General features: G+C 70.8%; 2 protein-coding genes across 2 annotated transcripts; both read left to right on the forward strand.

Moving 5' to 3' along the window:
* Positions 1-3,515: 3,515 nt before the first annotated feature.
* Positions 3,516-16,873, forward strand: EFNA3 (ephrin A3). The gene is made up of 6 exons (XM_075724580.1): positions 3,516-3,594; positions 7,417-7,846; positions 15,506-15,795; positions 16,318-16,383; positions 16,541-16,618; positions 16,752-16,873. The coding sequence occupies exons 1-6, from the start codon at positions 3,516-3,518 to the stop codon at positions 16,871-16,873; spliced, it is 1,065 nt and encodes a 354-aa protein (XP_075580695.1).
* Positions 16,874-22,007: 5,134 nt separating this feature from the next.
* Positions 22,008-24,781, forward strand: EFNA1 (ephrin A1). The gene is made up of 5 exons (XM_075724438.1): positions 22,008-22,120; positions 23,683-23,978; positions 24,058-24,123; positions 24,395-24,445; positions 24,653-24,781. The coding sequence occupies exons 1-5, from the start codon at positions 22,008-22,010 to the stop codon at positions 24,766-24,768; spliced, it is 642 nt and encodes a 213-aa protein (XP_075580553.1). The 3' UTR covers positions 24,769-24,781.
* Positions 24,782-27,968: the final 3,187 nt, after the last annotated feature.

Genomic DNA, 27,968 nt, shown 5'->3' on the forward strand with positions numbered 1-27,968 from the left:
CATGGCAGCATCTTCCAAGGGTACCCAAAGCAGGTGCTGCAAGGGTCGGCCGTGGGGCTGGGTGCCAGGGTTTCACCACAGCCCTGGCAAGCGGTAGCTCACAAAGTGCGGCAGGCGCACGGCCCTCACTGCCGGGCACACGTCCATCTGGGAGGATGCTGGGGGTGACAGAGGGGCCCCGGCACCAAGGGCGGGAGCTGTGGGCTGTGAGCCCCCGGGGGGCTGCAGGGCAGCGGGGAGCTGGTGGGCTCCTGCACCAGGGTCCCTCCTCACACCAGGGGCCCCGGTGCAGGAGCCCTGCGGTGCCTCTGTGCCTGCTCCCCATGTTCATTGATCCACCCCTTGCTCCTTTGATCATCAGGCTGCTAACGAGCTTCCCTGGCAAAGACCTCGTTAGCCGCACAAGAGCCCCATGCTGCCTGGCCAGCATCTGGCTTTGGTGGGCACGGGGCTGGTGTGCCTGGCTCCGCTGCGGGCAACTGCCTGCATCCCTGCCAGTCCCAGCCCAGGGACGGGGACAGGCGAGTGCCAGTGGCTGGCAGGAGCGTGGCGCGGGCAGCCCGTGACCAGAAGCAGGAGCAGCAGGAGGAGGTGGATCGATGCGCTGAATTATTTAGCAAGGGAGCGCGAAGCAGCTGCGACGGCAACACCCTGCATGAGGGCACGGGGCCACGCTCGCACCCAGGCATGGGACCCCCTCGCCAGCCCAGACGGGGTGGCCAGGCACCCGCTGCCGGGCTGCAGGTTTGGTGCACCCACCCAGGGTCCTCTGCCACCCCCTTGGGCAGTGGGTGCCAGCAGCACGGGGCACCCCACTTCCCCCCCAGCACCTATCCATGCTCCGATGGCTGCGCCAGGCTGTCCCCGGGTGGTGCCACCGTCCCCAGCCATGCGCCCCTGCAGCAGCACCCAGCTGGCACCATGGGGTTGGCACAGGCCCCACCGGATCCCGGCGGCTGCAGCTGGTGGAGTGACCACCCGTTTTTGCCAGGACCCCCACCAGGCTGCCGTGCCCTGGGTGAGTGCTGAGCCGTGGCCGCCCTCACCCCGCGCCCCCGGCCCCTCTCACAAGCCTTTTATAAGCGATGCATTATTAAAACTACCCCGCGCCATCGCTCACGGCCGGCGTGACGACGGGTGCCGCATCAAACCTGATGAATATTTCAGGCCCTGAAATCTCCTGCGCCTGCATGCTTTATCCTGAGCCCCCCCGCCACCCCCGCAATTTATTAGCTCATTTGCTTCCTGTGCTTCTGCCCGGCACCAAGGGCGCAGCAGAGCGGGGTCACCGCACGCACCCGGACCCGCTCCCCAGCGCCAGGCCGGGGGGTGACCCACCTCCGCGGCTCCAGCCCAGGATGGACTGGGACAGGCTGTCCCCAAGGGGCAGGTGGGCGATGCCGGAGCTGGTTGCACATCCCCGGGGCAGAGCCAGAGCAACGCCGCACTGCCGAGCTTGATGCCAGCCAGGAGTCCCCAGGATGGCTCTCATGCCCCCCGGGACCCCTGCACCCCTCCCCAGCCCTCATTTGGCAGTGAGGGTCTGTAGTTCCCCTGGCATCATTGCCTGCGGGGTCAGGGCAGGAGCATGGGGACAACCCTGGCCAGGTCACAGCATGGACCTGTCCCCATCACCCCCAGCCTGGCACCCCCCCTGTGTCACCCCTTCCACCTCCGCCAGCACTCCCGGTCCCGGCGGCTGCAGATGCTAATTGTAGTGTGATCTATGTATGGCGGGAGCAGGATATTGATGCTGCCTGTCACCCCTCGATCAGATTAACGTCACTTAGGCACCGGTAATGGGCGGCTCACAGATCTGCCACCGGGCCTGGAGCGGGGCTGGCAGGAGCTCCGGCACCACCATCCTGCACCAGCGCAGGTGCCGGGTCCAACCTGCCACTGCGGGCCAGGTCCCTGCCCAGTCCCACGGATGCTCCGCCAGCTCCATCGCCCCTCACACCTCTCCCGGCACCCCCGGTGAGCTGCCCCATGGGGTTTCCCCCCCGGGGCCACGGCACCACGTGCACAGCTGCCAGCACAGTGATGCACCGGCGAGTCCCTGTGCACATTGACGGCCCCGGCACACGCGTTCCTGCGCACACCCACGCGCGCTCCCCCTCAGGCGGCACGTGGCGCCCTGGGTGCGGGCAGCAATGGCACAGCCGGCACAGCCTGGGCACGGGCAGCGTTTGGGGAGGGCGAGATGCCACCATGGCTGAGCCCCAGGGATGCTGTGAGCCCTGGTGAGGGTGAGACTGGGGTGCGGGGTCCCTCGGCGGGGCTGGCGTGTGCAGTGGCCCCGTGCCCGCCGTGCGCTCCTGCGGCTGCTGGAAGCAACGGGGCTCAGCGTGGGGTGTTTACGGCTCCTCGTGGCCCAGCCGCACGTGCTGTCAGCCTGGTGCTCAGCTCCCCATCACTGCTCTGCCCACCACCGCTGCTGCCTGCCTGGGTCTGACGGGGGCTGCAGCTCCCACCCCACATAGTGCCTGCTGCAGCCCCCACAGCCCCCAGCCACCGTCCAGGGGGCACCAGGGCGGCATGGCCGGGGCGAGCAGAGCGTCCGGCTCCAGCGTGGGCAGGGATGAGGCCGGCAGGGAGCTGAGTGCCAGGCCCAGCGGCTGCAGACCCAGCTCCATGTCCTTGTCCCTTCCCTGGGGAGCTGTGGCTGCCGCGCTGCAGCGGGGCCAGGTGCCAGCCCCCGCTGCGCTCGCCCTGCCCAAGCCGGACGGCTCCATCCCGGCACAGCCCTCGCAGCCACTGGTGCCTCCTTGCCATGGCCATGCCAGAGCAGGAGAGGGGCTGGGCTGGGGCCAGCGGGGCCAGGGCTGCTGCCGGTGGATGATATTGGAGTGATCTTGAGGCCGGGAGGGAGGTTTGCCATGCGAGAGAGGAGAGGAGAGGAGAGGAGAGGAGAGGAGAGGAGAGGAGAGGAGAGGAGAGGAGAGGAGAGGAGAGGAGAGGAGAGGAGAGGAGAGGAGAGGAGAGGAGAGGAGACGGCTGAGTCACCCAGTGCCGGCTGCTGACTCAGGCACTTCCTGCCAGGTAGCCCTGCCGCCGGCATGTGGGCTGCCGGGCTGCAGGATGAGGCAGAGGGAGGCAGCTGGGACCCCGGCACCACTCGGCACCCCAGTCTGGCACCCACAGTGTCACAGGGTGGTCCGAGGTGAGAGCGGTGGGCGCTAGTCCCTGCCTCGCAGCGTGGCGACCTGTTTCCACCTGGGATCACCTGCCAATGGCACAGCCACGTGCTGGGGCGGCGTGGGGGGACCACGGCTGCTGGGCCGTGGGAACCATGAGGAGCTGGCCGCCTGCACCTCCCACCCGGCACGTCTGGGTGCCCACACGCCCAGGGCTGGTGGGATTTGGCACGGCAGAGCCCGCTGGAGCCAGGCTTCCGGCAAGCAGGCGCCCGGCGCCCAGGGCAGGGACCCTGCGGCTTCCTCCCCGCCGGGCAGCGGGACCAGCCCCAGCACCGTGAGCCAGCCCGGGGCTGCCAGGCGGCGGGGCCGAGCGCCATGCACAGCTTCATCCGGCGGCTCCGCGAGGAAGCTGATTTCCTCCGACAGCCCGGCTCTGCACCGCCGCCGCCACCCGGTGCAGCTGCCCGCTCGTGGCCGTGGCTGGGCTGCTGGCGGACGGCTTTGTGTTGGCAATTAACCCTCCTCTGCGATCCTGCTGCCGTCAAGCTCCGCATCAATTAACTCAAGCTGCTGAGGTGCTAATTAACGAATCACCCCCGTGTCCATCTGCGTAGCGGGGCTCACCTCCAGCCCCCCATGGCGTGAGGCGCTCTGGCCGGACCTGTGGCTTGCCAGGGAGGTGGTCCAGTGGCCGGTGGCACTGCCATCCATCTTCACCTCCCCTGTGCCACATCCCCGCCCTGGCTCATGCTGCCATCGCTCCACACCCAGCCCCAAAGCAGCCCCAGGAGGTCCCATGGGATGTTTCCAGGCCTGGAGGTCCCCTCTCTCCCTGGGCATTGGGGGGGGTCAGCACCCCATGCCCTCACCGGGGCGGTGCTCGCCAAGATGCTGATGCTGCGCGACCATCTGTGAGGCCTTCATTCAAATTTAAAGACAGACATGGGGATAAAAAAGGAAAAGGGCAGCGAGGAGCAGGGTGGCTGCGAGCCTGCGGGCGTGCGGTGTGCGGTGAGCCTGCCCCAGGCGTGCTGGCAGACGGCGGCGTGCCCAAGCACCAGCGCGGGTCTGCATGGGGCTGCCCAATTCGTACGGCTAAGCGCTGCCAGGAGGGGCTGGCAGGAGCCCGGGGCTGCTCGGCTCCATGCAGACATGCGGGCACCACCGGCTACCTGCTCCCCAACCCATGTGCCACGTCCCTGTGGCTTTGGCTGCCCGCTTTGCGTGCCATTAGCATGTTCTTGCCATGTCCGGCTGGACACGTGCCGGCACCTGACTCCTCCCGGCAGGTCGGGAACCCTGAGCTCAGCATGTTCAGGGCCGTGTAGGTGTGACTGGTGAATATTTCATGCCTGCGTTCACCGAGCCCTTTCTTGGTTACACTCCTGCCTCCTCCCCGCACTCTCGCCATGTTTATTTATTTAATGAATTATTTATCGGCTCCCCCTCTTGCTCGGCTGGGCGCTGCTCCGCCGCTGCCCCCCCGCTTGCCCCCCCCCCCCCGCTCCCAGCCCAGCACGATGATTTATTGAATGCCGGCTCTGCTCTGCGGTTGCGACATGCTGTCACAGGAAGCCGCGGTTAAATATTAACCAAGGCGGGCGAAGCAGGTCCCCTGCCCCGCTGGGCACGCCGCAGGACACCTGGGCCCACCCCACTCCGGGCATGGTGGCCACTGTGGCCAGTGCCTGTGGCTGCCTGCTCCGTGCGGGAGGTGGGGGGCTTTGCTCTGGTCCCCCCTGCTTTAAAGCAGAAACGTGCTGGATCTCAGTGCGATGGGCCCAGGGCAGAGGAGACGGGGGGTGTGCAGAATCGGAGGGGGCGAACCGGGGCTGCTTCACGCCCCAGTTCTCCTGAGGAGCTCGAGGCCTCTCGTGTCCCCCTGAGAGCAAAGCCACCCGGCTGGCTGTGACCCCAGCGCAGACGCCGTCTCCTGTTGTGGTTGCCAAACCCAGCCAAGCCCCTCCTGCGTGCCGGCTGCCGTGGCCAGGCTCTGTCCCCGAGCCCCAGAGGTGACGCCCGGTGGGTGTTGGCGCCGGTGCATGGGTGCACACCACGCTGCTCAGGGCACGTTCGGCTGCCTGGGTCCCCCTGTCCCCGCAGGAGCACTGGGTGCACCCCACTGCGGCCCCGCACATCGGGGTGCCCCAGTGCCGGGTCCCCCCCCAGCGAGCGCAGCCGCGTGCGGATGCTGGTGGTGGCCTGCTCGTTGCCATGAGCGGGGGGTTTCCATGTGGAGGTGTGTGTTGCCATGGGTTTGCCGAGCCAAAGCGTTTCCATGGCGGCAGCGCGGTGCTGCCGGGCCCTTCCAGAGGTGCGCAGCCCCCCGGGATGCCCCAGCGCCAGGGTGCTCTGGGAAGGAGCCGCCGCCACCGCCGCCACCACTGCACCCCGGCACCTGGGTGCCCTGCAGTCCCTCCTGCCCCTGCCCCCCCCAGCACCCCCCGCCTCCGCCCCCGGGCCAGCCGGAGCCCTTTTCCACGTGTTGTGTTTTCTTCACTTCACTTCTCCAGATGAATAATTAATAGAGGCTTTTTTTGGTCCTCCGGGCCCTTCCGCCAGCCCCCTCCCCCTTCCCGGCAGGGCTCTGGCAGGGGCTTGGCCCCCCAGTACCGCCGGTGCGGGTGGGGGCTGTGGCAGTGCCAGTGCTGGACCCCCCACAGCGCTGAGTGGGACCTGGGGGGGGCCTCAGCAAGACCCTGGCCACCGCCGTCCTCGTCCCCCTCCGCAGGCTGGGGCAGCATCCGCATGTCTGAAGGGTGTTGGGGTGCCCGAAAAGGGGCCCCAAGGGGGGAGCAGCTCCATTCCCACCCCAAGCTCCCCCGGCAGCTTTGGGGAGCTGGGGAGCCCTCTTAACCTCGGCGCTGGGCAGCAGATGCCCCAAGCCAAGGACTACACCACGTCACCGGGCCTGGGAGCCACCGTGCCTGGGCGGCGGGGCTGAGGGGATGCGGCGTTGGCCCTGCACCGCCCTGGCCATGCTCGCCGTTCCAGCGAGATGGCTCCCAGCGGGAGCAGCCAGGGCCGGCTCAGCAAGACCAGCCGTGGTTTCGATAGCCTCCCAGTTTCGTTTGCAAGCTCCTTGGGCTGCCAAGTCTCCAGGTCATGTGCAAAGCCAGCGCCGCCGGAGCAGGGGCTGTCAGGTTGGTGCCGGCGGCTTGCACACGCTCAGGCGCGCTTCCGTGTGGGAGCTCACGGTGAGCTGCGTGTGCCTGCGCTGGTACGAGCGTGCTCGTGTGTGCACACATGTGCTGGGGCACGGATCACCTGGCACACGGGACCGCCGGGCGGTGCCGCACAGCAGTTGCTAAGGGATTTTGCCAAAGATGGGCGGCTGGAGCTGGCACCCAGCTTAATTCCTTCCCACGTGGCCGGCGGGGACTGGTGTCTGGGGAGCACCCAGGGTCCCCGCGGCTGCTGCTGTCCCCCCACATGGACCCTCAGGGGGAAACGAGGCAGGGGTGTGGGAAGAGCAAGGGGACCGGCCCCACGGGTGGGTGCTCAGCCACGTGCCTCCTCCGGCACCCGGGCTGCCCTGGCACGCTGGCCACAGCCCACCCGTGCTGGTGGCGAGTGGCTGGGCGCCCACCCTGCTGCCCACTCCCGTGTCCCCGGGGCAGCCAAACCCCCCTGCAAACACGTGTGACCCCCGTGGTGCTGGCACCGTGAGGACCCTCCGGGGCCCTATGCCCCCAACCCACGGCTCTGCCAACCACAGGGACCCATGGGGACCGGTGCCCCGAGCCCCAGTGCTCCCACCCAGGGAGACCCCAATGTCAGTGGGACCCGGCCCCAGTGCCCCTACCCGTGGCGGTCCCGGTGAGACCCCAGTGTCAGTGGGACCCGATCCCAGGAGGACCCAGCCCTGGTGCCCCCACCCATGGGGGGCCCAGTGAGACCCCAAGCCTGGTGGGACCCAATCCTGGTGGGAACCAGCCCCAGTGCTCCCACCCACCGGGGCCCGGTGAGACCCCAATGTCAGTGGGACCCGATCCCAGGAGGACCCAGCCCTGGTGCCCCCACCCATGGGGGGCCCAGTGAGACTCCAAGCCTGGTGGGACCCAATCCTGGTGGGAACCAGCCCCAGTGCTCCCACCCACCGGGGCCCAGTGAGACCCCAATGGCAGTAGGTCCCGGCCCTGGTGCCCCCACCCACGGGGGGCCCAGTGAGACCCCAATGTCAGTGGGACCTGATCCCAGTAGGACCCGGCCCCGGTGCCCCCACCCACGGGGATCCCGGTGAGACCCCAATGTCAGAGGGACCCGATCCCAGTAGGACCCGGCCCCGGTGCCCCCACCCACGGGGATCCCGGTGAGACCCCAAGCCCGGTGGGACCCGATCCCGGTGGGACCCGGCCCCGGTGCCCCCACCCCCGGGTCCCCGCCGCCCGGTGCCGATGTCGGTGTTGGTGCCGGTGCAGGCGGGCCCGGGGCGGTGTCGGGCGCGCGCGCGGGGGCGCGGCGGCGGCGGCGGCGTCGGGCGCGCGCGGGGCGGAGCTGGGCGCCGGGGGCGCGGGGCGCGGGCGGCTCCGGCTCGGTTCCTCCATTCATCGGGATCGCGGCGGGCTCCGCGGCGGCGGCAGGATGGCTGCTCGGCTGCCCGCGCTCCTGCCCCTGCTCCCGCTGCTGCTGCTGCTGCCGGGCCGGGGGCCGCCGGGGGCCCTGGGCAACCGGCACGCCGTGCACTGGAACAGCTCCAACCTGCAGTGAGTGCCGGGGCGGGCGCCGGGCCGCGCGGGGGAGGCCGCCGGTACCGGTACCGGGAGGTGGTGGCGGCGGCGGGGGTGTCCCCGGGACCGGGCGGGGCGGGGGGCACCGCCGGGAAGGACGCGGCGGCGATCGCGCTGAGGGATGCGCGCAGCGGCGGCGGCGGCGGCGGCGGCGGGGGGGGGGGGCGGTACCGGGAGGAGGGGGGAGGGAGGCACCGGGCCGGGGGCGCGCGCGCCGGGACTGCGGGACCCCCCCAGTACCGGTGCCCGCGCGGCGCCCCCGTGCGGGCGGGGCTGCGGGACCCCCCCGGTACCGGTGCGCTGCCCCGCCCGGCCCCGCGCACCTCGCCCTGCCCGCGGAGGCGGGGGCCGCTCCGGTGCAGCCGCCCGCCTGGCCCGACCCGACCTGCGGCGGCGGCTCGGGGCCCCGGGGCCGCGCGACCGGGCGGGGCGCGGCGCGGGCACCGGCGGGGTCGGGGTCGCCTCTGGAGCGGGGCTCGGCGGCTCCCGGGGCGGGCGCGGGTGGGTCGGTGGCACCGGGAGCCGCTGCCCCGCCCCCGACGGCGCTGCCCCGCCCCGCGGCGGGCACCGGGGTGCAGCGGGAAGGGCACGGCCGGGCCCCCCCCCGGTGCGGCGGGCAGGGGGTCCCGCTGCGGCCCCCCCCCGCCAGACGCGCCCCCCGCCTGGCTGAGTGCGGGAGCGGCACCGGCGGCGGCGCGGCGGGGGGGTCCGCCGGGTGCCCCCGCCCCTCCCCCGGTGCGGCGAGCGGCGGTGCCATGCCCGGGGCTGCAGCCGAGGGCGGCGGGGCGGGGGGCTCCCGGGGGGGTGCGGGGGCGATGGGGGCGGGGGTACGAGCAGAGGTGTGGAAATCGCCGTCACGCCCACGACCACCGGCAGCGGAGCCGCTGGGAGCCCGGGTGGCTGGTGGCCACGGACCAGCAGCACCTCCCTCACGCCCTGCCCTCGCCCAGGCGGGCGCCGCGTGGGGCGCGTGGCCCCCACACCCGGGGCTGCCATGGCCGCACCGGAGCGGCGCGGGCACCGCACGGACTTTGGGGTGGCAATGAGCACGGCTGGGCTGGGCCCCTCCCGGGGCGGGGGGGCTGCGCGTCCGCGGCAGGTCTGTGGCCCCCTCCACGGGGATTGGGATGCTGCGCCCGCTGCGATCGCCCATCTCCCCTTCCCTTGCCGGCATGACCGCTCCGGGGCGTGGCGGGGACGTGCGCCTGGCCAGAGCATCCTCCGGTACCCGTTGGTGCCGGGGGTCCCCCAGACTCCCCCCACCCTTTGTGTGGGGAGGGAGCGTCCCCCAGCAGCTCCTTCCCCTCCCATTGAGATTGTGTCGCCAGGCGGAAGCCTGGGCCCCATAAATTGTGCATGTGTGCGACGTGCCGAGGCGCAGCACAATGGCGAGGTGCTCGGCTCGCCCCGCCGTGCTCAGGCATCCCCCCGTGCCCCGCTCCTCTGGCCGGAGCCTCGCTCGTCTGCCAGCCTCATGCCCGCGCCGTGACATTGCCAGTACCTCGGCGGGTGGGAGACTCCCTCGCCCCGCCGCGACCGAGCGGCCGCCTCTCCCCACCCCATTGCCCGCAGCCGTGCACTGTGACCCGGTGCTGCCCCGGCACCTCCTGAGGGACAGGGCGGAGGGGGTGCTGGCTGTGCCCCCCGCTGTGCCAAGCCAGGGGTGTCGCAGCCAGACGCCCGCGCCCGCTGCACACGCTTCTCTGGCGCGGCCGTGAGCGTCCGGCTCAGGGCACGGGCAGCATGGTGGGGGCGGCTGCGGCAGAGACGTGTCCCAGGGACTCCGGAGCGCTGATATTTATTGTTAGGCAGTGCGGCAGCTCGGCCGCAATTATAGCCGCGCGGCAAAGTGTCTGGATTAGATAAATTATGGGGGGAATTAGGCTCCCTGGGCCGCAGCCTGCAAATCCCAGCAACCCCGCTGCAATCAGAGCAATAAACAAGCCCTGCGCAGCCCCGTGGGGCTCTCCGGGGAGGGGGGGGGCCGCCGGCAGGCTCAGCTGCGGGCTGCTCCTCGGGGGCTGCGCCAGGCACCCCAGAAATTTATTGCATCTCCTGCCACGCCGCCCCGGGCTGGCTCCCCTCGGCAGGAGGACGAGGCGAGAGGCTGCCCTGTGGAGCCCACCTGCGGCACTCAGGGTCCCAGCAGTGCCTTGGGGAGCGGGGGGCCGGTGGTGGCTCGTCTCCCTTGGGTACACGAGCGGGCTGCTCTAGTCCCCCGGCTACCGCGGGGGACGGCTGGTGGTGCCGGGGGGCTGGGGAGGGCCACTGAGCAGGCATGACACCCTTCCACCCTTCCTGGGGCGGGTTAGGGGTGCCGATGGCAAAGCCCAGGGGAAGCGTGAAGGCAGGATTTGAGGCTCGGGGCAGCGCAGGTGCCCGCTCCTGCTCGGCCAGACTGTTGATCCAGCTGCGCTTTCTGTCTGTTCTGCTGTGTCTGCTGGCTGCAGCCCGTGAGCCCCGGGGGCGTGGGATGATCCTTATCTGGTCCCTGCCCTCCGCTCCCAAGTCCTGCCGGGAACAGGTGTGGTGGCATGGGGCAAAGGTGTGAGGCGGCCACGTCCCACCCGGCGCTCGTGTTCGGGGGGCTGCGTCCCTGGGGTGCCCCTTGGTGTGGGGCTGGGGGCTCCTAGGGGCATCCCCAGCCGAGCCAGGCCCCGGCGTGTGGGTGCACATGGATGGGATGCCACTGCCCTGATGGGTGCCCCGGATGCCGAGGTGGGAACAGCGGTTTGTCCCTGTGCACGGGCACAGGCACCTTGAGCTCCCCCCTGACGCTGCCACAGCCCCCAGGAGCCCCCCAGAGCAGGTTGGGCTGAGCCATGCTGCGCCCCTGGCTCCAGTGCGGGGACCGAGGGTGCTGGCGCCAAGGCCTTGGGTTGCCCGGTGCAGTGGAGGGCGCAGAGCGGGGTGGCTGCAAGACGGGGGTACGCGGGGTGCTGGTGCCCAGCCGCGGCAGGCGGGTTGGAGCCCACCTGTGCACAGGGAGCATCGCCTGTGGCCCCCCCACCGCCGGCACCGCCGCCACGCTTGCCTCTTCAAGGCGGCTTTTATCTGGCTGACTTTGTGTTCCAGGCGGCGAGAGCTGGAGCGGGCTCTCGAGAGCCCTTGTGCAGAGCAGCCTCTCCCAGGGGAGCATCTCGCGCAGGAGAGGAGCCGTGCTCCTGCTCTGTGCCTGCTGGTGGGGTCTGGGGGTGCCTGGACTCCTGGGTCCTCTGCAGCTGCGGGACCCCGACACGCCGGGGCTGTGCCTGGCCGGATCCTTCCATCACATCTGCTGGCACCCGTGGGGCTGGAGGTGAGGAATGTGGTGATGACACCTCTCGGCGACTGGTTACCCAGCCCCACTGGCTGTGGCATCCCCGGGCGGGCTGGGGGGCTTCACAGCCCCCCAGCTGTGCCGCTGGTCCCTGTGGGGCACAGAGCCCCTGGCCACCCGTGGGTGCTGGCTGCGGTGCTGGCGGGAGCTGCTGCCCCGGGGCAGAGGGTGCCGTGCCCCATGAGTCACCGCGCCGGGCGGCACCGAGCCCCGGCAGCGCGGCTGGGGCCCGCGGGGTTCCCGTGGGAGAAGGGGCCGTGGCGTCAGGGTGCGGGGGCTGTCGTGGGGTGCAATGGGGCCGCCCGCTCCTGCCCAGGCTGGTAATTGAGTCACTGGTTGCAGATTGATGGTTTAATTAAAAGCCAATTAGAAACCTCATTGATCTTGTTAGCAAAGTGGGAAGGTACGGGCTTTAGTGGGGATTAAAGGGATCGCGTGGCCGGCGGCAGGGGGACGGCGGGCGCGGGGGCACCTGTGGGGCAGTGCTGGGGGTCTCGGGGTGCTCGGGGGGGGCTGTGCCCCTCACCCCCGTCCCTTCGCCCGCCGCCGCATCCCTGGGGAGCAGCCCCCGTCTCCCCAGGAGCCCCGATTCCCTGAGCAGGGAGGCAGCCCTGGGGACGCCATGTGCCGGCGATGCCTTTTGCGATGCCCGCACCTTGCGGCTGCGCCAGGCGTGTTGGGGGGGGGGCCGTGCCGTGGCGCCGTGCCACCCGTGCGCGTGGGCTGCGTTGCAGGCGCTGTCTGCCGAGCCAGCGCGCGTGTGCGCGGCCGTCTGGGCGCCGTGACTGTGCAGCGCTGCCTGCGTGGGGAGGGCTGGCATGGCGGGGGGGATACACACGGGCCACCCATCTCCCCGGTGGCTGAGCAGTGGGTGCAGGCAGTCGGTCTGTCCATGCATCCCTCCGTTGGGGCGGACCGGCTGCGGCGATCGATGCGCCTTTGCCTCTCGTCGCGCGGGGTGACTGGAAGGGGATCGCGTAAATCAATGGCACTTTTTTTGTTCCCCGGCTGATCGATGGGCCCTGGACGTGCCGAAAGGGTGAAGCTGCCGGAGCCAAACAAAGGGGTTTGGCTTTTGGGGGGGGGGGGGGCAGTCCACCGTGGCCCCTGGTGCTGGGGGCACCACGCTGTCACCCGCATCGGGGGATGCCCCATGTCACCCCAGTCCTCACCAGTCACCACCAGCATGGGATGCTGAGCCTGACTCCGGTTCCACCACCCTCCAGGCCTTTCCTGCGCTGTGGGGACGAGCCTCCACGGCACAGGGGGCCAGGCGGGGGTCTGGTGTCCCCCCCCGTGCCGCTGCTGCCGGGGCCGGGGCATGCTGCAGTGCACCAGGCGCTCCCTAGCAGTGCATGAGCGAGCGTGCGGCGCTCAGCCCAGATTTATCACAGCAGATGGGAGCGGAGCAGCCGCCCAGCTCACCAGTGGCTGCGGTTTGCCAGGTAGCCAGGGTCCCGCCGGTGCGGGGCCGGTGGGCGCCGAGCCCAGCCTGCGCTCGGGATGGTTCTGCCAGGGGACATCCATCTGCCCAGTGCCGACAAGCTGCTGGAAGGTACCGCTGCCTCGCAAAGCCCTGCTCTAAAAATGCAGTCGTGCAGAAGTGATGCTGCCCATTCTGCTCCCGCGCTTAACCCTTCGGGCACTGCCGGAGCCCGCCATGCCCCACCGGCCGCACCGTGGCTGCCAGAGCCTGGGAGGCTGGGGGGGTCTGTCCTGACCCGGGTCGCCTGTCGCTGGGGCTTCCCGACAGCCGCGGCGGCTGGCAGGGACCGAGCAGCCCGAGCCTGCTCTGGGGTGGGTGTCAGTGAGAAGGGAGCTCCAGGTGTCTGTTCCCATCCTCCTGCCTGAAAACAGGGCCTGTGGGCTCCCTGCCTGCTGCTGGGGTTGGGCTGGGCGCGCAGCTCTGCCCACCCTGCACTGCCGGACAGTGCCGCAGGCAGAGCGCAGGATGCTCTGGCGATGGCTGCCAGGATCTGGGGGCACCCAGCTGTGTGGGGTGTTGCCGTGCGCCCACGGGGCTGGCGGTCACGGCGCAGGAGCCGAGCGCAGCAGGGATGCAGCATCTTGGCCGAAGCTGCTGCTGGAGTCCCCTGGACGTGCCCTGGGACATGGTGGCCCCGTGGCTCTGCCCGTGTGGGGCTGCGCTCCAGCCCCTCCCAGCCGGCCGCGATGCTCTGACGCCTGCGAGCTCCCAGCACACGGTGGCCAGCGATGCCTCTAGGGCTGGGCCGCCATGGGGAGCAGGGCAGCCAGCCCCCGCCACCCCGTCTGGGGTGCCCTGTACCTGCCCGTTGCGGTGCTGGGGTGCCCCGGGCCGGGGGGGACCACAGTGCCGCGTGGGGCAGCGCACGTTAGCGAGGCTGTTTACCAGGAGCTTCCTAATGAGCCCCAGAGCGGGGTCCCGGGGGGCATGGGGCGTGCCTCGGCGCTGGGTGCCGCAGGGGAAGGGGGCGGTTAGAGCTCCCCGGCACCCCAGGACAGGGTTTCCCCTGGCACGGTGGGCAACGGAGCCGGGTGTTGCTCCCGCGGGATGCAGAGGCCTGGGGCCCGATCCTGGGGGCTGTGCTTCCTCCCGACTCCTTGCTGCCCCGGCACAGCCATAGCCTGGCTACGGTGAGCACCAGCTGCCGGCTCGGAGTGCGCTGGTGTCCCAGCCCTGCGTCCCGCACGGAGTTAATTGCAATTTTCTCCTCAGGGCCATTTCTTTAATAACAATCCTTTTTCTCCCCCTGCTTCCCACCACATCAAAGGGGGAAGATGAAAGGTCCTGGCGCCCGGCGGAGCAAGGGTGGCTGCCTCAGCACCTTGCTGGTGGAGGAGTTGCCCGGCGGCCAGCGGGTGCCGGGCTGGGCTGGGGAATAGCGGCTGCGCGGCGAGGGAGGTGCCGCGTGGGGCTGCACTCCCTGCCCCACGGGTGACGAGGTCTGCTGTCAGCACCCCCACGGCCCCCGGTGCAGGCGGCAGCCCCGGGCGGGGAGGAGTCGCTGCTTGGGTCCCCCGTGCTGGCAGACGCCGGGTCGCCCTTTGGTTCTCTCTCCGGCACCTGGCTTCTGGGGCGCTGTGTGCTGGGGTGCCGCGGGCCCTGGCAGGGTGCCGGGGCTCCCCAAAGAGCGCCGGGGGCGTTTGGGCAGGGTGGGGTGTCTGCACGCGCAGCCCTGCCCGCTGCCTGCCCAGCCCTGCCGGGGAGACCCGAGAAGCCGGCTCCGCTGCAGGCAGGGCCCGGGGGGGCGAGGGGACCCCAAGTGCTGGGTCAGGGGCTCATGCACCCAGGTTTGCCCTGACAGGGGCCCCGAGCCGGAGCGATGCGCCGCGGGGGAGCCCGGCCACGCGTGCCGGGATGCTGCGGCCCACACCCCGGGGGAGCCTGGCGAGGGGACCCCTCCCAACACAGCGGGGTGCAGGGGCCGCAGCAGCGCGGTGCAGGGGGGCACCGCCGCTGCTGGGCTGGGCAGCGGAGCGAGGTCTGGTCGGGGTCTGGTGCTGCCGCGGCAGCTCGGTGCAGAGCCAGCACCTCGCAGCGCTGGCTTGTAATTAATTGGCAGGAGCAGTGGGTCAGCGCGGCGGTGAGGATTACCGCGGCCGGGATTTCCATCGGGCGCGGATTAGGAGCCAGCAGAGCCTCTCTTGAGTGGATCTGAGGGGATTGCTGCTCCTAATCAATGTAAATGAGGCTCCCCCAGGGCCACCCTTTACGGCATTAACGAACTAACGGGATTAGCCGGAGCAGGGTGAGAAATCCTCTCTGAGCTGCAGCGCGTGGCGGGGCTGGGGCCATGGTGGGCGGCCGCGGGGGGTCGGCTGCAGGCTGCCGGAGCCAGGGACCGCCGGGGCCCCGGGCCCCTCCCGCGTGGCCGGGACCAGGGGCTGCGTCCCACGGGGTCCCCGGTGCCTTTGGGACCCTGGTGTCCGTCAGCCCTGTGGCCGGGTTGGTCTGTCCATCCTGCATCCCGGGAGGGCCCAGCAGCGCCGTCTCACGCGTCTCTGCTCTCGCAGGTGTCCCACCCGTGCGCGTGGCTCGGCACCCGTAGCACCCGTCCCCAGCGGCGTCCCTCCCGCCCCAGGCCGCCCCGCACCCTCCGAGACGGTGACGTCTCACCCGCGCTGCGGGTCCGTGGGGCTGAGATTGCGCAGGGGTCCCGGTGTGTCGGGGGGCTCCAGATGGAGGTTAGGCAGGGGGATACTGTTGCCCCCCGGGACCCGTGCTCCAGGACCTGCCCCGTTCTTCAGCCTCCAGATCCCTTTGGAGGAGGGGCCCGTGTTTGGGAAGGCGCAGGGGGTGTCTCTGACCCCCCTGTCCCCCCCTTCCCTTGCAGCCTGCGGCGGGAGGGCTACACAGTGCAGGTGAACGTGAACGACTATCTGGACATCTACTGCCCGCACTACAACGCCTCGGTGCCCGAGCACCGGCTGGAGCAGTACGTGCTCTACATGGTGAACGCGGAGGGCTACCGCACCTGCAACACCAGCCAGGGCTTCAAGCGCTGGGAGTGCAACCGGCCCCACGCGCCCCACAGCCCCATCAAGTTCTCGGAGAAGTTCCAGCGCTACAGTGCCTTCTCGCTGGGCTACGAGTTCCGCGCGGGGCAGGAGTACTACTACATCTGTACGTGGGTCCCCTGCGTCCCACCCCAGCTGGTCCCCCTGCACCCCCCAAGCTGGGTGGCTGCAGCCCCTCCCCAGGAGTGGGCACCCTGACCTTGGGGGTGGGGGTGTGGGGAGGGTTGGGGATGCAGGGGGGGGGCGTGGGGAAAGATAGGGGTGTGGGGGAGCAGGATGGGGTTGCAGGGGGTGCTGATGCAGATGCAAAAATTAGGGTGCTGATGTAGGACTGGGGTGCTGGGGGGGTGCCGGGGCAGGACAGGGGTGCAGGGTGCTGATGCAGGCTCACCTTCAGAGTGCTGATACAGGACTGGGGTGCTGATGCAGGATGGGGATGCAAGTACAGCTTCAGGGTGCAGGATGAGGGTGCTGCTGCATCCCCCCAGCCTGGAGCGCGCCCCCGGGCAGGGGCAGAGCCAGACCCCAACATGCCCAGACCCAGCAGGTGGCAGCTCACCGGGCCGCCGGGTGCTCAGGGCTGGGGTCACCCGTTCCGGAGCCACCCCAGCCCGCTCTTGCCTTGCAGCCACCCCGACGCACAACCACCGCCGGGCCTGCCTGAAGATGAAGGTGTTTGTGTGCTGCGCCTCCAGTAAGTACCCCCCGTACCCGCCCCGGGGGCTGCGGGCGAGCGGGGGGCAGCGTGGCCTGCCGGTGGGTGCCCCATCCCTCCCGGGCGGGCTGGGGGGGCTGCGGCGCGAGGCGGCCAGGGAGCGTGACCCCCCCCATCCCCTCTCTCCCTCTTGCAGCATCGCACTCTGGGGAGAAGCTGGCACCCACCCTGCCGCAGTTCACCCTGCGGCCCGAGGTGAAGATCGAGGACCTGGGTGAGTCGGGCAGAGCCCCTGGCCCCGCAGCGCCGTGTGCCCCTCCTCCGCCGCCCGCGGGGCAGCCCCAGCCACGGGGGGGGGGTTCGGGGCTGCCCCGGTGCCACCCTCACCCTCTTGCTCTTCCCCACAGAAAACTTCAACCCGGAGATGCCCAAGCTGGAGAAGAGCATCAGCGGCACCAGCCCCAAGCGGGAACACTTGCCCCTGGCCGTGGCCGCTGCACTCTTCCTCATGACGCTGCTGGCTTCCTAGCTCCTGGTACCGGCGGGGGCCCGGCCAGCGCGGCTCTGCCGAGCGGGGACCCCCCCGAGCTGCCACCCCTCGCGAGAGCCGGCGGGGAACCACCGTGGGACTGCCTGGCCCCTCCGCACTGCCACCCCCCCTGCCCGGAGAGCCGCCCCGCGGGGCAGGGGGCCGCGGCACGCGCCGATCCCAGCCGGGACTCGCCCCCTCGCCCTGCCGATGGCCATGGCCACATCCGCGAGGATGCGGCTCGGTGCTGCCGTGTGCACCACGCCTTCCGCCAACACCATCCAGAGAGCGTGGAGTCCTGCCCGCAGCCCACCTGGTGCCCCGAGGCTGGAGGCAGGGCTGGGCTGGGGAGCCCAGTGAGGGCCGGGACCCCCAGGGCCGGGCAGCCTGTACATACCTATATAGAGATCTATACATACTGTACAGAGAGTGACTCTAGAGCTATATCTATACTGTACCATAGGCAGCAGCGCCGGCCCCGGGCTGGCTTGTACATAGTTGAACGTGTTGGATTTTCCTCGTCTTCCGTGAAGACCCGACCTATGCAAACGCACAGACACTTTTTGGGGAAAAAACAAAACAAAAAAACAAACTCAACCTTTTTTTCAAGTGCTTTGGCTGGTGATTTTCATATTCTGCTCTTAGTCTATTAAAAAAAAAAAAATAATAAAAGGATAAAAAAACTGACCCCTGTCACGGCGGCATGCAGTGCTCCCGGTCAGCCGTCAGCCAGCTCTGCTCTCCAGTGCGGTGGGCTCTGGCCAGCGTGGGGGTCAGGCGAGGGCAGCGAGAGCCAGGTGCCGACCTTCGCCGTGCCGCCCGCCTCGCCGGGCACGATGGCTCCGGTCACGGGCTCGGCGCCACTGGCAGCGAGGGCGCCCCGGGGGGCGCGGGGTCCTCCCCTGGCTCTGCTCCCCGTTGACCCCAGGCACCAACACAGAGCATCCAGGAGGGACCCGGCGCAGGAGCACGGTGCAGCGCGGACAGCAGGCAGCACCCTCAGGTAAGGGCAGTGCAGGGCCGCGGGCAGGGCCCCTGGCACGCATCACCGGGATCCCTGCGGGGTGCTGGGCTGCGGTGGCTGGGGGCAGGCCGGGGAGGAGTGGGTGCAGGAGACCCCTCCTCGCCCTCCTTGCCGGCTGCACAGAGCGAGCGGCCATGGGCGGGCACCCCGACATGCCCGGGGGCCCCGTGGGAATCCCCACGTCGCCCCCACCGGCGCGTCTGCCTCTGCCGGGCATGCCGGCTCCTGCCGGTGTCGGGGGGATCTGGCAGACGCCTGTCTGCGTGGCAGCTCCTGCGGGATGGGGGGGACACCCTCAGCTCCCCCCCCAGCGCCTCCAGTGAGGGAAGGGGATGTGTGGGGAGGGGGCTGCACCCAGGGACCCACTACAGATGGGGTCCCACCTGGGGGGCGTTGCTGAGGAGTGGGGTGCACCCAGCCCCATAGTGGCACCCCACAGCCCCGGTGGGTGCAGGGGAGCAGGCTTGTGGGTCCTGAGCCTGCTCCCCGCTGGGCTAGGGGGCCTAGTGCCCCCAGGAGGGGGGCAGCCACTCTCCCCTGCGTGGGACCAGGGGGGCTGCGGCCCTTCTCCTGGTGTGGACAGACCCGCCACGAACGCAGCCTGGCCAGGGGGTCCCCACAGCCATGACAGCGGGGTGGCCATGCTCCCCCCACCCCAGCAGGCGCTGCTGGGCGGTGGCTCGGCGTCCCGCCGGCCCGGGCTTGTCCAGGTGCAAGAGGAGCTGGCGAACCTGTCAGACAGGTCCTCGCAGCGCTCCCGGCAGGCGCCAGGCTCCCCACGTCCCGCCCTGCGCTCCCGCAGGCCTGGCCCGCTGTGGGCCCTGCCCTGGACCCCCCCTCCCCGGGGACTTGGGGGTCTCGGGGTCCCTGGGGAGCCGGCACCCAGCTGCCAACGCCAGGCTGGAGCTGCGTGGCGTGGCCAGGGTCCAGCTGGTGCAGCATCGCTCAGCGCTGCCAAGGGCCACGTCCCCTGCAGACACCAGCTGATGGGGACCAGCCACAGTCCCCATCCTGGTGCGTGGCTGTGCCGGTGGCACACGGCAAGGTGGGCTGGGGAGCCCAGTGTGGCTCTTTTGGCTGGCACATCATGGCAGGGAGCAGGGGACTGAGTCAGCCGCCCCGGCACAGTGCGGCACGGTGAGCTCCGCTTGCAAAATCCCTCCTGCCTCTTGCCTCGACCTTGGCACCGCTCCCGGTCAGGTGTGCGGCGCTGCCACCAGCGTGGTGGGGACCGGCCACCCAGCCCTGCTCTGCTCTGTGCCCTCGGGCAGGGCGCACCGGGGGCAGCCGGGACCAGCCGGGAGACTCCTGGGGTGCTGGTATGGGGGATCCCCAAGCCCTGCTGCCCCAAGGCAGGGGGAAGCCCTTGTTGGGACCCCAGCGCTGGGGCTTGGGTGCCCCCAGGGTGCTGGAGGGGGGGCTTCCGCAGCCCCCAGCAGCAGGTCCAGCTCTGGGCAAGGGGCGTGTGCCTGGACCAGCCGTGCGGCACGAGGATCGGCATCGCCCCGCGGCAGCATCTGTCCTCCATGGGCAGGGCTGGGTGCATCCCCGCTCTCCGGCCAAACGTGTACTGGCCTGGCGTGGCCAGCTAGCCTCAGGGACGCGGCTCTGCCCCTGCCACGCGCAGCCTGGCGTTGGGCCGTGCCTACCTGCTGGGCTGCACGCAGCCAGTGTGGAACGTCACTGTGGCCTTCGCTCCCAGCTGCGGACTGGACGGCTCCTCTTCCTCCCCCGGCCTCGCGGCCGGTGACGTCAGCGCAGGCAGGGGCTGGGGTGCACCTGGGTGTCCTGAGCTGAGAAACCATAAATAGTTTGTCACGAGCTCTGCGGCCTCTGGCCGGCCCCACCTGCCCCATGCCGCTCTGCCGCAAGTGTTTACGGCGCAAAACAGCTTCACCTTTGTCCTGCAAACCGCAGCTGGCGCGGCAGGAGCCCTGCCTGCGCAGGCACTGACCCCGTCCCACGGTCACCCAGCGCAGCCCCCAGCGCCACACGCACCAGGCGGTGTGACCGTGCGCACGTGTGCACCCCCAGTGCTGCTGCAGGTGGGTGCCCGCCCTGCACGGGACGCTGCTCGCCCTGCACGGGACGCTGCCCACCCTGATGGTCACCCCGTCCCCGCCATGGCTCTTTCCCCGCTGTTGAGCCCTGGGTGATCCAGTATGGGGAGGTAACGGGGCACCCTGCAGCCCCGGCTTGTCCCTCGGGCTGTCCCCAGGAGGGGACACGTGCTTCTCCTTCCTCCCTGGTCCAGCTGCCAATGCTGGCGCTGCCCTTTTGCCGCGGGCCAGGCAGGGCAGCGACGCTGGGACTCAGCCAAGTCCCCGTGGCCTCGCTCCCAGCCCTGTCCCCAGCGCTGGTGGCCCTGCCCTGGGCTGGGGACCGCAGCGGAGGGGATGGGGGAGCCCCTCGGCCAATGGCGCTCTGTACCGCGTCCTGGTCCCATGGGACGGATCCGGCGCGGTGCTCGGCGAGGCTCGTTGTCCCCCAGGGCTTGCACCAGCCCTGCCGGGGGGTGGGATGGCCTCGGGCGCTGGGCTTTGCCAGGGGCTGCACGGCCTCCCCGTCGCTGCTCCCTGCCTCAGTTTCCCCAGGCAGCTGGCATAGGCACAGCCCGTCTCTGCCATGGTGGGGGCAGTACCGGGGCGATGCCGGGACCCCGGGGAGGGAAGCAGCTGCAGTGCTGACCGGCTCCCACCCCCATCCAGCTATGCCCGTCCCCATGGCTTGCACGTGCCACGCTCTGGCTCCGTGATCCCGGCGGGCTGCGGCCCCTGGGGAGCTCCTGGGAGGTGCTCCCCTGTACAAGCCATGGCAGCACCAGCTTCCCGGGAGCGGGAGGCCTTGCGCAGTCATTAAGGTGCAGGGGATGATGTCAGGCCTGGCCGCGATGAGGGAGGATGAAAGGGAAGAAGCGGGTCTCCCTCCTGCGGGAGCCAAGGGTGGGGAGAGAGGCCGGGATATGGGGGGTGTGGGTGGGATGGAAGGCACCCAGTCCCGCAGCCTCGGCCCCGTGGGAGCCCTCGGCCACCGGAGCCAACAGCCGCTCTCCAGTTACAGCCGCGGTGCCGGCGCCTGCCCAAGCCCCTCCAGCGTGCCAGGGGAGCGCTCCTCGCACGGCTGCAGCGGCGGGCATGCAACATTACCCACAATCAATGGATCATTATGTAATAAACAAGAGGAAAGTTGTTTTGCAAATGCGGCTGAGTTATCACTTCACAACACGGCGGCAAAGCATCTCTCCGCCGAGCTTAACAAGGATGGATCGGTGTTGGGGGCAGATGGGAGCAGATAGCGAGCCGCCGCGCTTCCCGCCAGGCAGCCGGCAACGCGCCTGCTGCGCCTGCAGCCCCCCGCTCTGTGCCGGAGGGTCACGGGGGAGGGAATTTCACAATATCGAGCAAACAGCGAGTGTGGGGAGCGGCGCGCGGGGCGCGTGCGGGGTTTGTCTGGCGCTGGAGCAAAGGCCCTGGGAGAGCAGAGGCAGCTGATGAGGGCAGGAGTGTGTGTGGGGGGGCTTCCCCTGCCACCCCCAGGCCCTCCCGACCCCGGCACCCTTTTGGCAGCCGCCGCAGCTCCCCAGGCCCCACTCACCCAGGGGCTCCTGATGTCCCCCAGCATCTCCGATAAGGGGGTTCCCACGGGGAGGGCGGGGAGGGGGACAGGCCTGCAGGGTCCCCCCCCCCCTCAGCTGGCCCCCACCGACACCCATCGCCCCCCCAGCGAGGAGGGGACGGCCACAGCTCGCAGCCTTTGTCCTGAGCCCCCGGGGGCTTCCACGGCCTCCCGCGGGCAGCAGCCCGGGCATCCCCCCATCACCACCCCTATCACATCACCGGGTGCCCACGCAGGACCACGGGTGGCCGGTGCCACTGGCTTTGACCTGCGCGTGTGTGCCCCCCGCCGCCGTGTCCCGTGTCCGCCGCCCCCCCGAGCGCGGAGGCCCCTGCCCGGTGCCGGTCACGCGTGGGGCCGCCCCCCCCCCCCGCCCGTGTTGTTGTTGTGTCTCGGCCCCGCGGCGCGGGGCGGGGCGCGGGGCGGGCCCGGTGCCCGTACTTAAGGCGGGGGCCGGGCCCGGTGCCCGCCCGGCGGAGCGCGGCCGCGGAGCGCATGGAGCGGCGCTGGGTGCCCCTGGCCCTGCTGGGGCTGGGGCTGGGGCTGTGCTGGGCGGCGGCCGCCGCCGCCGAGCGCCACACCGTCTTCTGGAACAGCTCCAACCCCCGGTAAGTGCCCGCCGGGACCTCCCCCACCCCCCTTCCCTTCCCCAGCCGGGACCCCGAGGGCGCGGACGGTGCCGCTCCCTGCCGGGCTGGGCGCTCCCCGGCCGCCTTTGTCCGGGGACGGAGCCTCGGCGGGGCTGGGGGCTGGCGGGGGGTCGGGGGGGGGGTCGAGCGCGGTGTTTAACCCCGGCAGGGCTGGTGCGGAGCCCCGGCGGGGCGGCCCCCGGGGCGCAGCCCGGCAGCGGGGCGGCCGGTTCCAGGTGCGGGCCGGGGGCCGGGGACCGGGGGGGCCTTTCCGTTCCCAGGCAGCGAGGCCTCTTCCTTCCCGCGGGGGTGGCGCGGCGCCAGCCCCGGCGCCGGGGCCCAGGGCAGCGTGTTGACAAACACGGGGCTGGCGTGCAGGATGTGCAGGGGGGGCTGACCGGGACCGGCCCCCCCAGCCCCCCGGCTGTGCCCGGGCACCGGCCCCCGCCGCGGGCCGGGGCTGTGGGGGTGACCCCACCGCAGGCATCAGCCCCCCGCCCCCCGAGGCCATAGGGGTCCCCCCCCACCCTGGGCCATGCACCCCCTGCTTGTTGGGGTCCCCCCCCAAGGCGCCTAGACTGTAGGAGTGCTGCTCTTGGCTTTAGGGGTGCCCACCCAGTAGGTACCAGCCCCCCTGCCCTGGGCCATGACCCCCAGGCTGCAGGGGTGCCCCCCCCAGGCAGCAGCCCCCTAGGTTTTGGGGTTGTCCCCTCCACAGGCTGTGTCCCTGCAGCCTGTAGGGGTGCCCCCCACCAGTAGGTACCAGCCCCTCAGGCTGTAGGGGTGCCTCCCCCAGGTTTTGGGGTTGTCCCCCCCCAAGCACCAGCCCTCCAGCCTGTAGGGGTCCCCCCCCCAAGCACCAGCCCCCCAGGCTGTAGGGGTGCCCCATGCCCTGGGCAGTGCCCTCACTGTCTGTAGGGGTGCCCCCCACAGGCCCCAGCCCCCCAGGCTGTAGTGGTGCCCCCCCCCCAGGGGGTCGGGTCCCGCAGGGTTTTGAGAACCCAGGGCTGGCCCCAACGGGCGGCCGTGCCTTCCCAAGGCCACCGTGGCCGGCGAGGTGACGGGACCCCACAGAGGCCCCAGCCGGCTGCTGGCCTGTCGCCCCCCAGCCGGGCGAGGGGTGGGGAGCAGCGGGTGCTGGAGTCAGGCCGGCTGCCCCATGGGCGAGGGCTGCCCACGCCTCCTGGCTCCGGGAGCTTTGGGACGGGCAGGGCACGCACCCCAGCGGGTCCCCTCCCTGCTCCCCGGCTGCTGGGGAGTGCTGGGAGCGGGGGTGCGCTCCATACCGGCGTCAGCTGGGTGTGGGGGGGCCGATCTGGGGGGGCTTTTGCTCCCAAAGCTGGCCTGGGCACTGCCAGGCTTTGCACAGGGAAGGGTGGACCAAAGGTTGCTGGTCTTGGGCTCTGAGGAGCTGCGGTGGGCAGGAGGCCGCTCTCCCTTGGCCTTGTTCATCAGTATGGGGGATTTGGGGGTGCAGGAGAAGGGGGACCCCCCCAGGCCTCTCCCTACTGGAGCTGACCCCCACCTCCCTCTGGCCGCAGGTTCCTGCAGAGCGACTACACGGTGGAGGTGCGCCTCAATGACTACCTGGACATCATCTGCCCGCACTACGAGGAGGGGAGCGTGGACCCCCGTGCCATGGAGCGCTACACCCTCTACTTGGTGGAGCCCGAGGAGTACCAGGCCTGCAAGCCCCGCTCCAAGGAGCAGATCCGCTGGGAGTGTGACAAGCCCAGCGCCCTGCACGGCCCTGAGAAGTTCTCAGAGAAGTTTCAGCGCTTCACACCCTTCACGCTGGGCAAGGAGTTCAAGGAGGGGCACAGCTACTACTACATCTGTGAGTGCCCGTGGGGCTGGGGTCCCTGCCAGGCTTCCCCCTGCTCCCTGCCGCCCCTAACCTGCATCCTCCCTTGCAGCCAAGCCCATCCACCACCACGGGGAAGCATGCCTGAAGCTGAAGGTGACAGTGGCTGGCAAAGGCAGTGAGTATCGCCCAGACCCCCCGGCTCCCCCCCCATGCCGCCCGTGCCCCCCACTTCCCGCTTGTGGCGTTGGTGCCTGACTCGGCCTTTCCTAAGCTGAGTCACGGCCGGCCGTGGCCCCCTGCCAGCCCCAGGGTGTGGGTGCGTGCGGTTCGGCCGGGAAGGTGCTGGTGGCCCGGGGCGGGGGGGACGGCCCCCGGTAAAATCTGGCTGCGGGGGGGGGGGTCTGGGAGCTGCTGTTCACTGCCCTGACCCTGTGTTTGCTTTGCAGCTCAGGCACCGCCTGTCCCGGCCCCTACCCAGAAGGGGAGGATCCAGGCAGGTAGGTTGGTGGCTGTGGGCGGGCAGACGGGTCCGGGCGGCCGTGGGGCTGGCAGGAGAGCAGGAGAGCCGGGCTGAGCCCAGCCACTCTCCCGGGGGGGAGATTGGGCAGCGGGGTGGGTGGCAGCCCCTGCATTGGGCTGATGCGGTGCTGGCTTGGGGCACGGCACCTCCCCTGGGGACGCTCACGGCTCCTCTCTCCCCGCAGATGATGCGGCCGCTCACGTGCTGAGGAGCGTGGGGCAGAACTCGGCGATGAGGGGCAGCAGCCCCTTCACCTTCATCAGCCTCCTCCTGCCCCTCCTGGTGCCACAGGGGCTGTGAGCTGCCCACCCCGTGCCCGGACAGACTGAGGCTGCGGCCGTGGGGGACAGAGCCGGGATGCCCGGGACCCCCGTGGTCCTCGTGTGAGCCCCGGGACAGCCTTCCCTGCGCGCGTCCTGGCGAGGAAAGGATTTGTCAGTATTACAGGGCCAGAGGGCCCGAAGCTGAGCTGAGCAGCCAAAGCCCTCGGGCCGGCCCTTGCAGGCAGGATGCTGCAGCCGGAGATGGAGCGCAAGCCTGGGGCTGGAGGGGCTGCGTGCCCCGGACTGGAGGGGAGCGGGGGGCTGGCACCCCTGCCCCAGGAGCTGAGCTTGCCCATGGACAGCCCTTGGGTCTCTCTCCGTCGTGGGCGCAGACTGTGACATGTCCTGCAGGCGGGGACGCGGTGGCTGCGGCAGCACCCGGGGGCATGGTCCCTTGGCTCTGGGAGCCTAGGCGTGCTCGGGATGCCTGGCAGCCAGCGGAGCGGTCCTGTAGGAAATGGCCCCCTCCCTGCTGTGCTGCGCCCCTTCCCCACCCTTTGTCCCACTGCATATGGGGGTGGCGAGAGCAGCCCCCACCCTGGACCCCCCCCATCCCCTCCCCTCTGCCTGGTGCCGGGGGGCACCCCCCAGCAGCACCCTGCGTGGTGTTTCGCCCGCCCTCATTTGTACAGCTTTCTAACAGGAGTTTTTATACGATTGTCTGGAATAAATAACCAAGACCACGCTGAGCACCTGGGGCTGGGGGGGGGGGGGCGAGGGCTCTGCTTCAGGGGGCTGAGCGGTGCTGGCCAGGCCTGGCAGTGGAAGGAAGGTTGGCCCATATGGGCATTTGTGCTGGTTAATTAATTAATTGGCTGATGTTTGCACAGGGCTTTGAAGTGGAAAAGTGCCACAGCCGGGCTGGCGCTATCAGGTTTTTATCTGGTGATACAAAGCCCTCCCAGGGGCTGGGGGGGGGAGGGGGGGTCCTCCCTTCCCCCTGCGCTGGGATGAGCATCTAGGCCTGGGGCAGTGGCTGCAGGGATGGGCCAGACCTGGGGGGGGCTGAGCCCCCGTGGCTGGGGGCAGAGATGGCCTGGCTGCACCCCAGGACCCCCAGTGGGGTGCTGGCTCCCTGGGAATATGGGATAGAGGGATGTGGGACCTCAGGGCATTGGGATCACAGAGATTTGGGACCCCTGAGGGGTTGCAGGGTCCCTGGGAGATGACATCTTGGGGAATTGGGGTTGTGGGACGCTGTGACCCCAGGCATAGGGTACCTGGGGGTGGGGGGTCCTGGGGATGCAGGCTCCTGGGCAGGAGGGGACCCAGGGATGGGGGGGTCCCAGGGGCACAGGCTCCTGAGGAGGGGGGGGGTCCCAGGGGTGCAGGCTCCTGGGCAGGGGGGGACCTAGGGATGTGGGGTCCCAGGGGTGCAGGCTCCTGGGCAGGGGGGGGTCCCAGGGGTGCAGGCTGCTGGGGAGGGGGGGTCCCAGCGGTGCAGGCTCCTGGGGAGGGGCGCTCCCCTGCACTGGGGACACCGGTGTGGGTGTCCGCACCCGTCGTGGGGGGTGCCCCATGGGCACGACCCCTGCCCATCGCCGTGGTGTCAGGGCTGCTCGGCCCGGCGCGGCGGGGCCCCCGAGGGCTGCGGGCCCGGCTCTCCGCGGTCCGGCCCGGTGTGGCGGCCGGTCCCTCCCCGGTAGTGCGTCCCGCCCCGCCCCGCCCCGCCGCGGGCAGCGCCGCCCCCGCTCCGCGCTGCCGCCGGTGCCCGGTGCCGCGGCCCGGCATGGCCCCGCTGCCGCTGCTCGCCGCCGCCTGCCTGGCCTGCACCCTCGCCATGTTCGGGACCGGCCTGTGAGCGCCCGGGCGGCCCCGGGCCCTGCGCGGCACCGGCGGCGGCGGCGGGGGGGCAGCGGGGCCAGGCCGGGGTGCGGTGGGAGGTGCTGGGGCCAGGCTGGGGGTGCAATGGGGGCCTTCGGGGGGGTCTGGGGTGCAGTGGGGGGGTGCTGGAGCCAGGCCGGGGGTGCAATGGGGGCCGGGGGGGGGTCTGGGGTGCAGTGGGGGGGTGCTGGGGCCAGGCTGGGGTGCAATGGGGAGCCGGGGGGTCTGGGGTGCAGTGGGGGGGTGCTGGGGCCAGACTGAGGGTGCAATGGGGGCCGGGGTTTTGGGGTGCAATAGGGAGGGTGCTGGGGCCAGGCTGGGGTGCAATGGGGAGCCGGGGGGTTTGGGGTGCAGTGGGGGGGTGCTGGAGCCAGGCTGGGGTGCAATGGGGGCCGGGGTTTTGGGGTGCAATAGGGAGGGTGCTGGGGCCAGGCTGGGAGTGCAATGGGGAGCCGGGGGGGTTGGGGTGCAGTGGGGGGGTGCTGGAGCCAGGCTGGGGTGCAATGGGGGCCGGGGTTTTGGGGTGCAATAGGGAGGGTGCTGGGGCCAGGCCGGGGGTGCAATGGGGGCCATGGGGGGGTCTGGGGTGCAATGGGGGGGTGCTGGAGCCAGGCCGGGGGTGCAATGGGGGCCGGGGGGGGGTCTGGGGTGCAGTGGGGGGGTGCTGGGGCCAGGCTGGGGTGCAATGGGGAGCCGGGGGGTTTGGGGTGCAGTGGGGGGGTGCTGGGGCCAGACTGAGGGTGCAATGGGGGCCGGGGTTTTGGGGTGCAATAGGGAGGGTGCTGGGGCCAGGCTGGGGTGCAATGGGGAGCCGGGGGGTTTGGGGTGCAGTGGGGGGGTGCTGGAGCCAGGCTGGGGTGCAATGGGGGCCGGGGTTTTGGGGTGCAATAGGGAGGGTGCTGGGGCCAGGCTGGGGGTGCAATGGGGAGCCGGGGGGGTTGGGGTGCAGTGGGGGGGTGCTGGAGCCAGGCTGGGGTGCAATGGGGGCCGGGGTTTTGGGGTGCAATAGGGAGGGTGCTGGGGCCAGGCCGGGGGTGCAATGGGGGCCATGGGGGGGTCTGGGGTGCAATGGGGGAGTGCTGTGGCCAGACTGGGGTGCAGTGGGGGCCGGGGGGGGTCTGGGGTGCAATGGGGAGGGTGCTGGGGCCAGGCCAGGGGTGCAATGGGGGCCATGGGGGGGGTCTGGGGTGCAATGGGGGGAGGGCGCTGGGGCCAGGCTGGGGGTGCAATGGGGGCCGGGGGGGGGTCTAGGGGTGCAATGGGGAGGGCACTAGGGCCAGGCCGGGGGTGCAATGGCTGTCTTGGGGGGGGTCTGGGGTGCAATGGGGAGGGTGCTGGGGCCAGGCCAGGCGT

This window comes from Pelecanus crispus, chromosome 22 (genome assembly GCF_030463565.1).
Source record: "Pelecanus crispus isolate bPelCri1 chromosome 22, bPelCri1.pri, whole genome shotgun sequence".
Classification (NCBI taxonomy): Eukaryota; Metazoa; Chordata; class Aves; order Pelecaniformes; family Pelecanidae; genus Pelecanus; species Pelecanus crispus.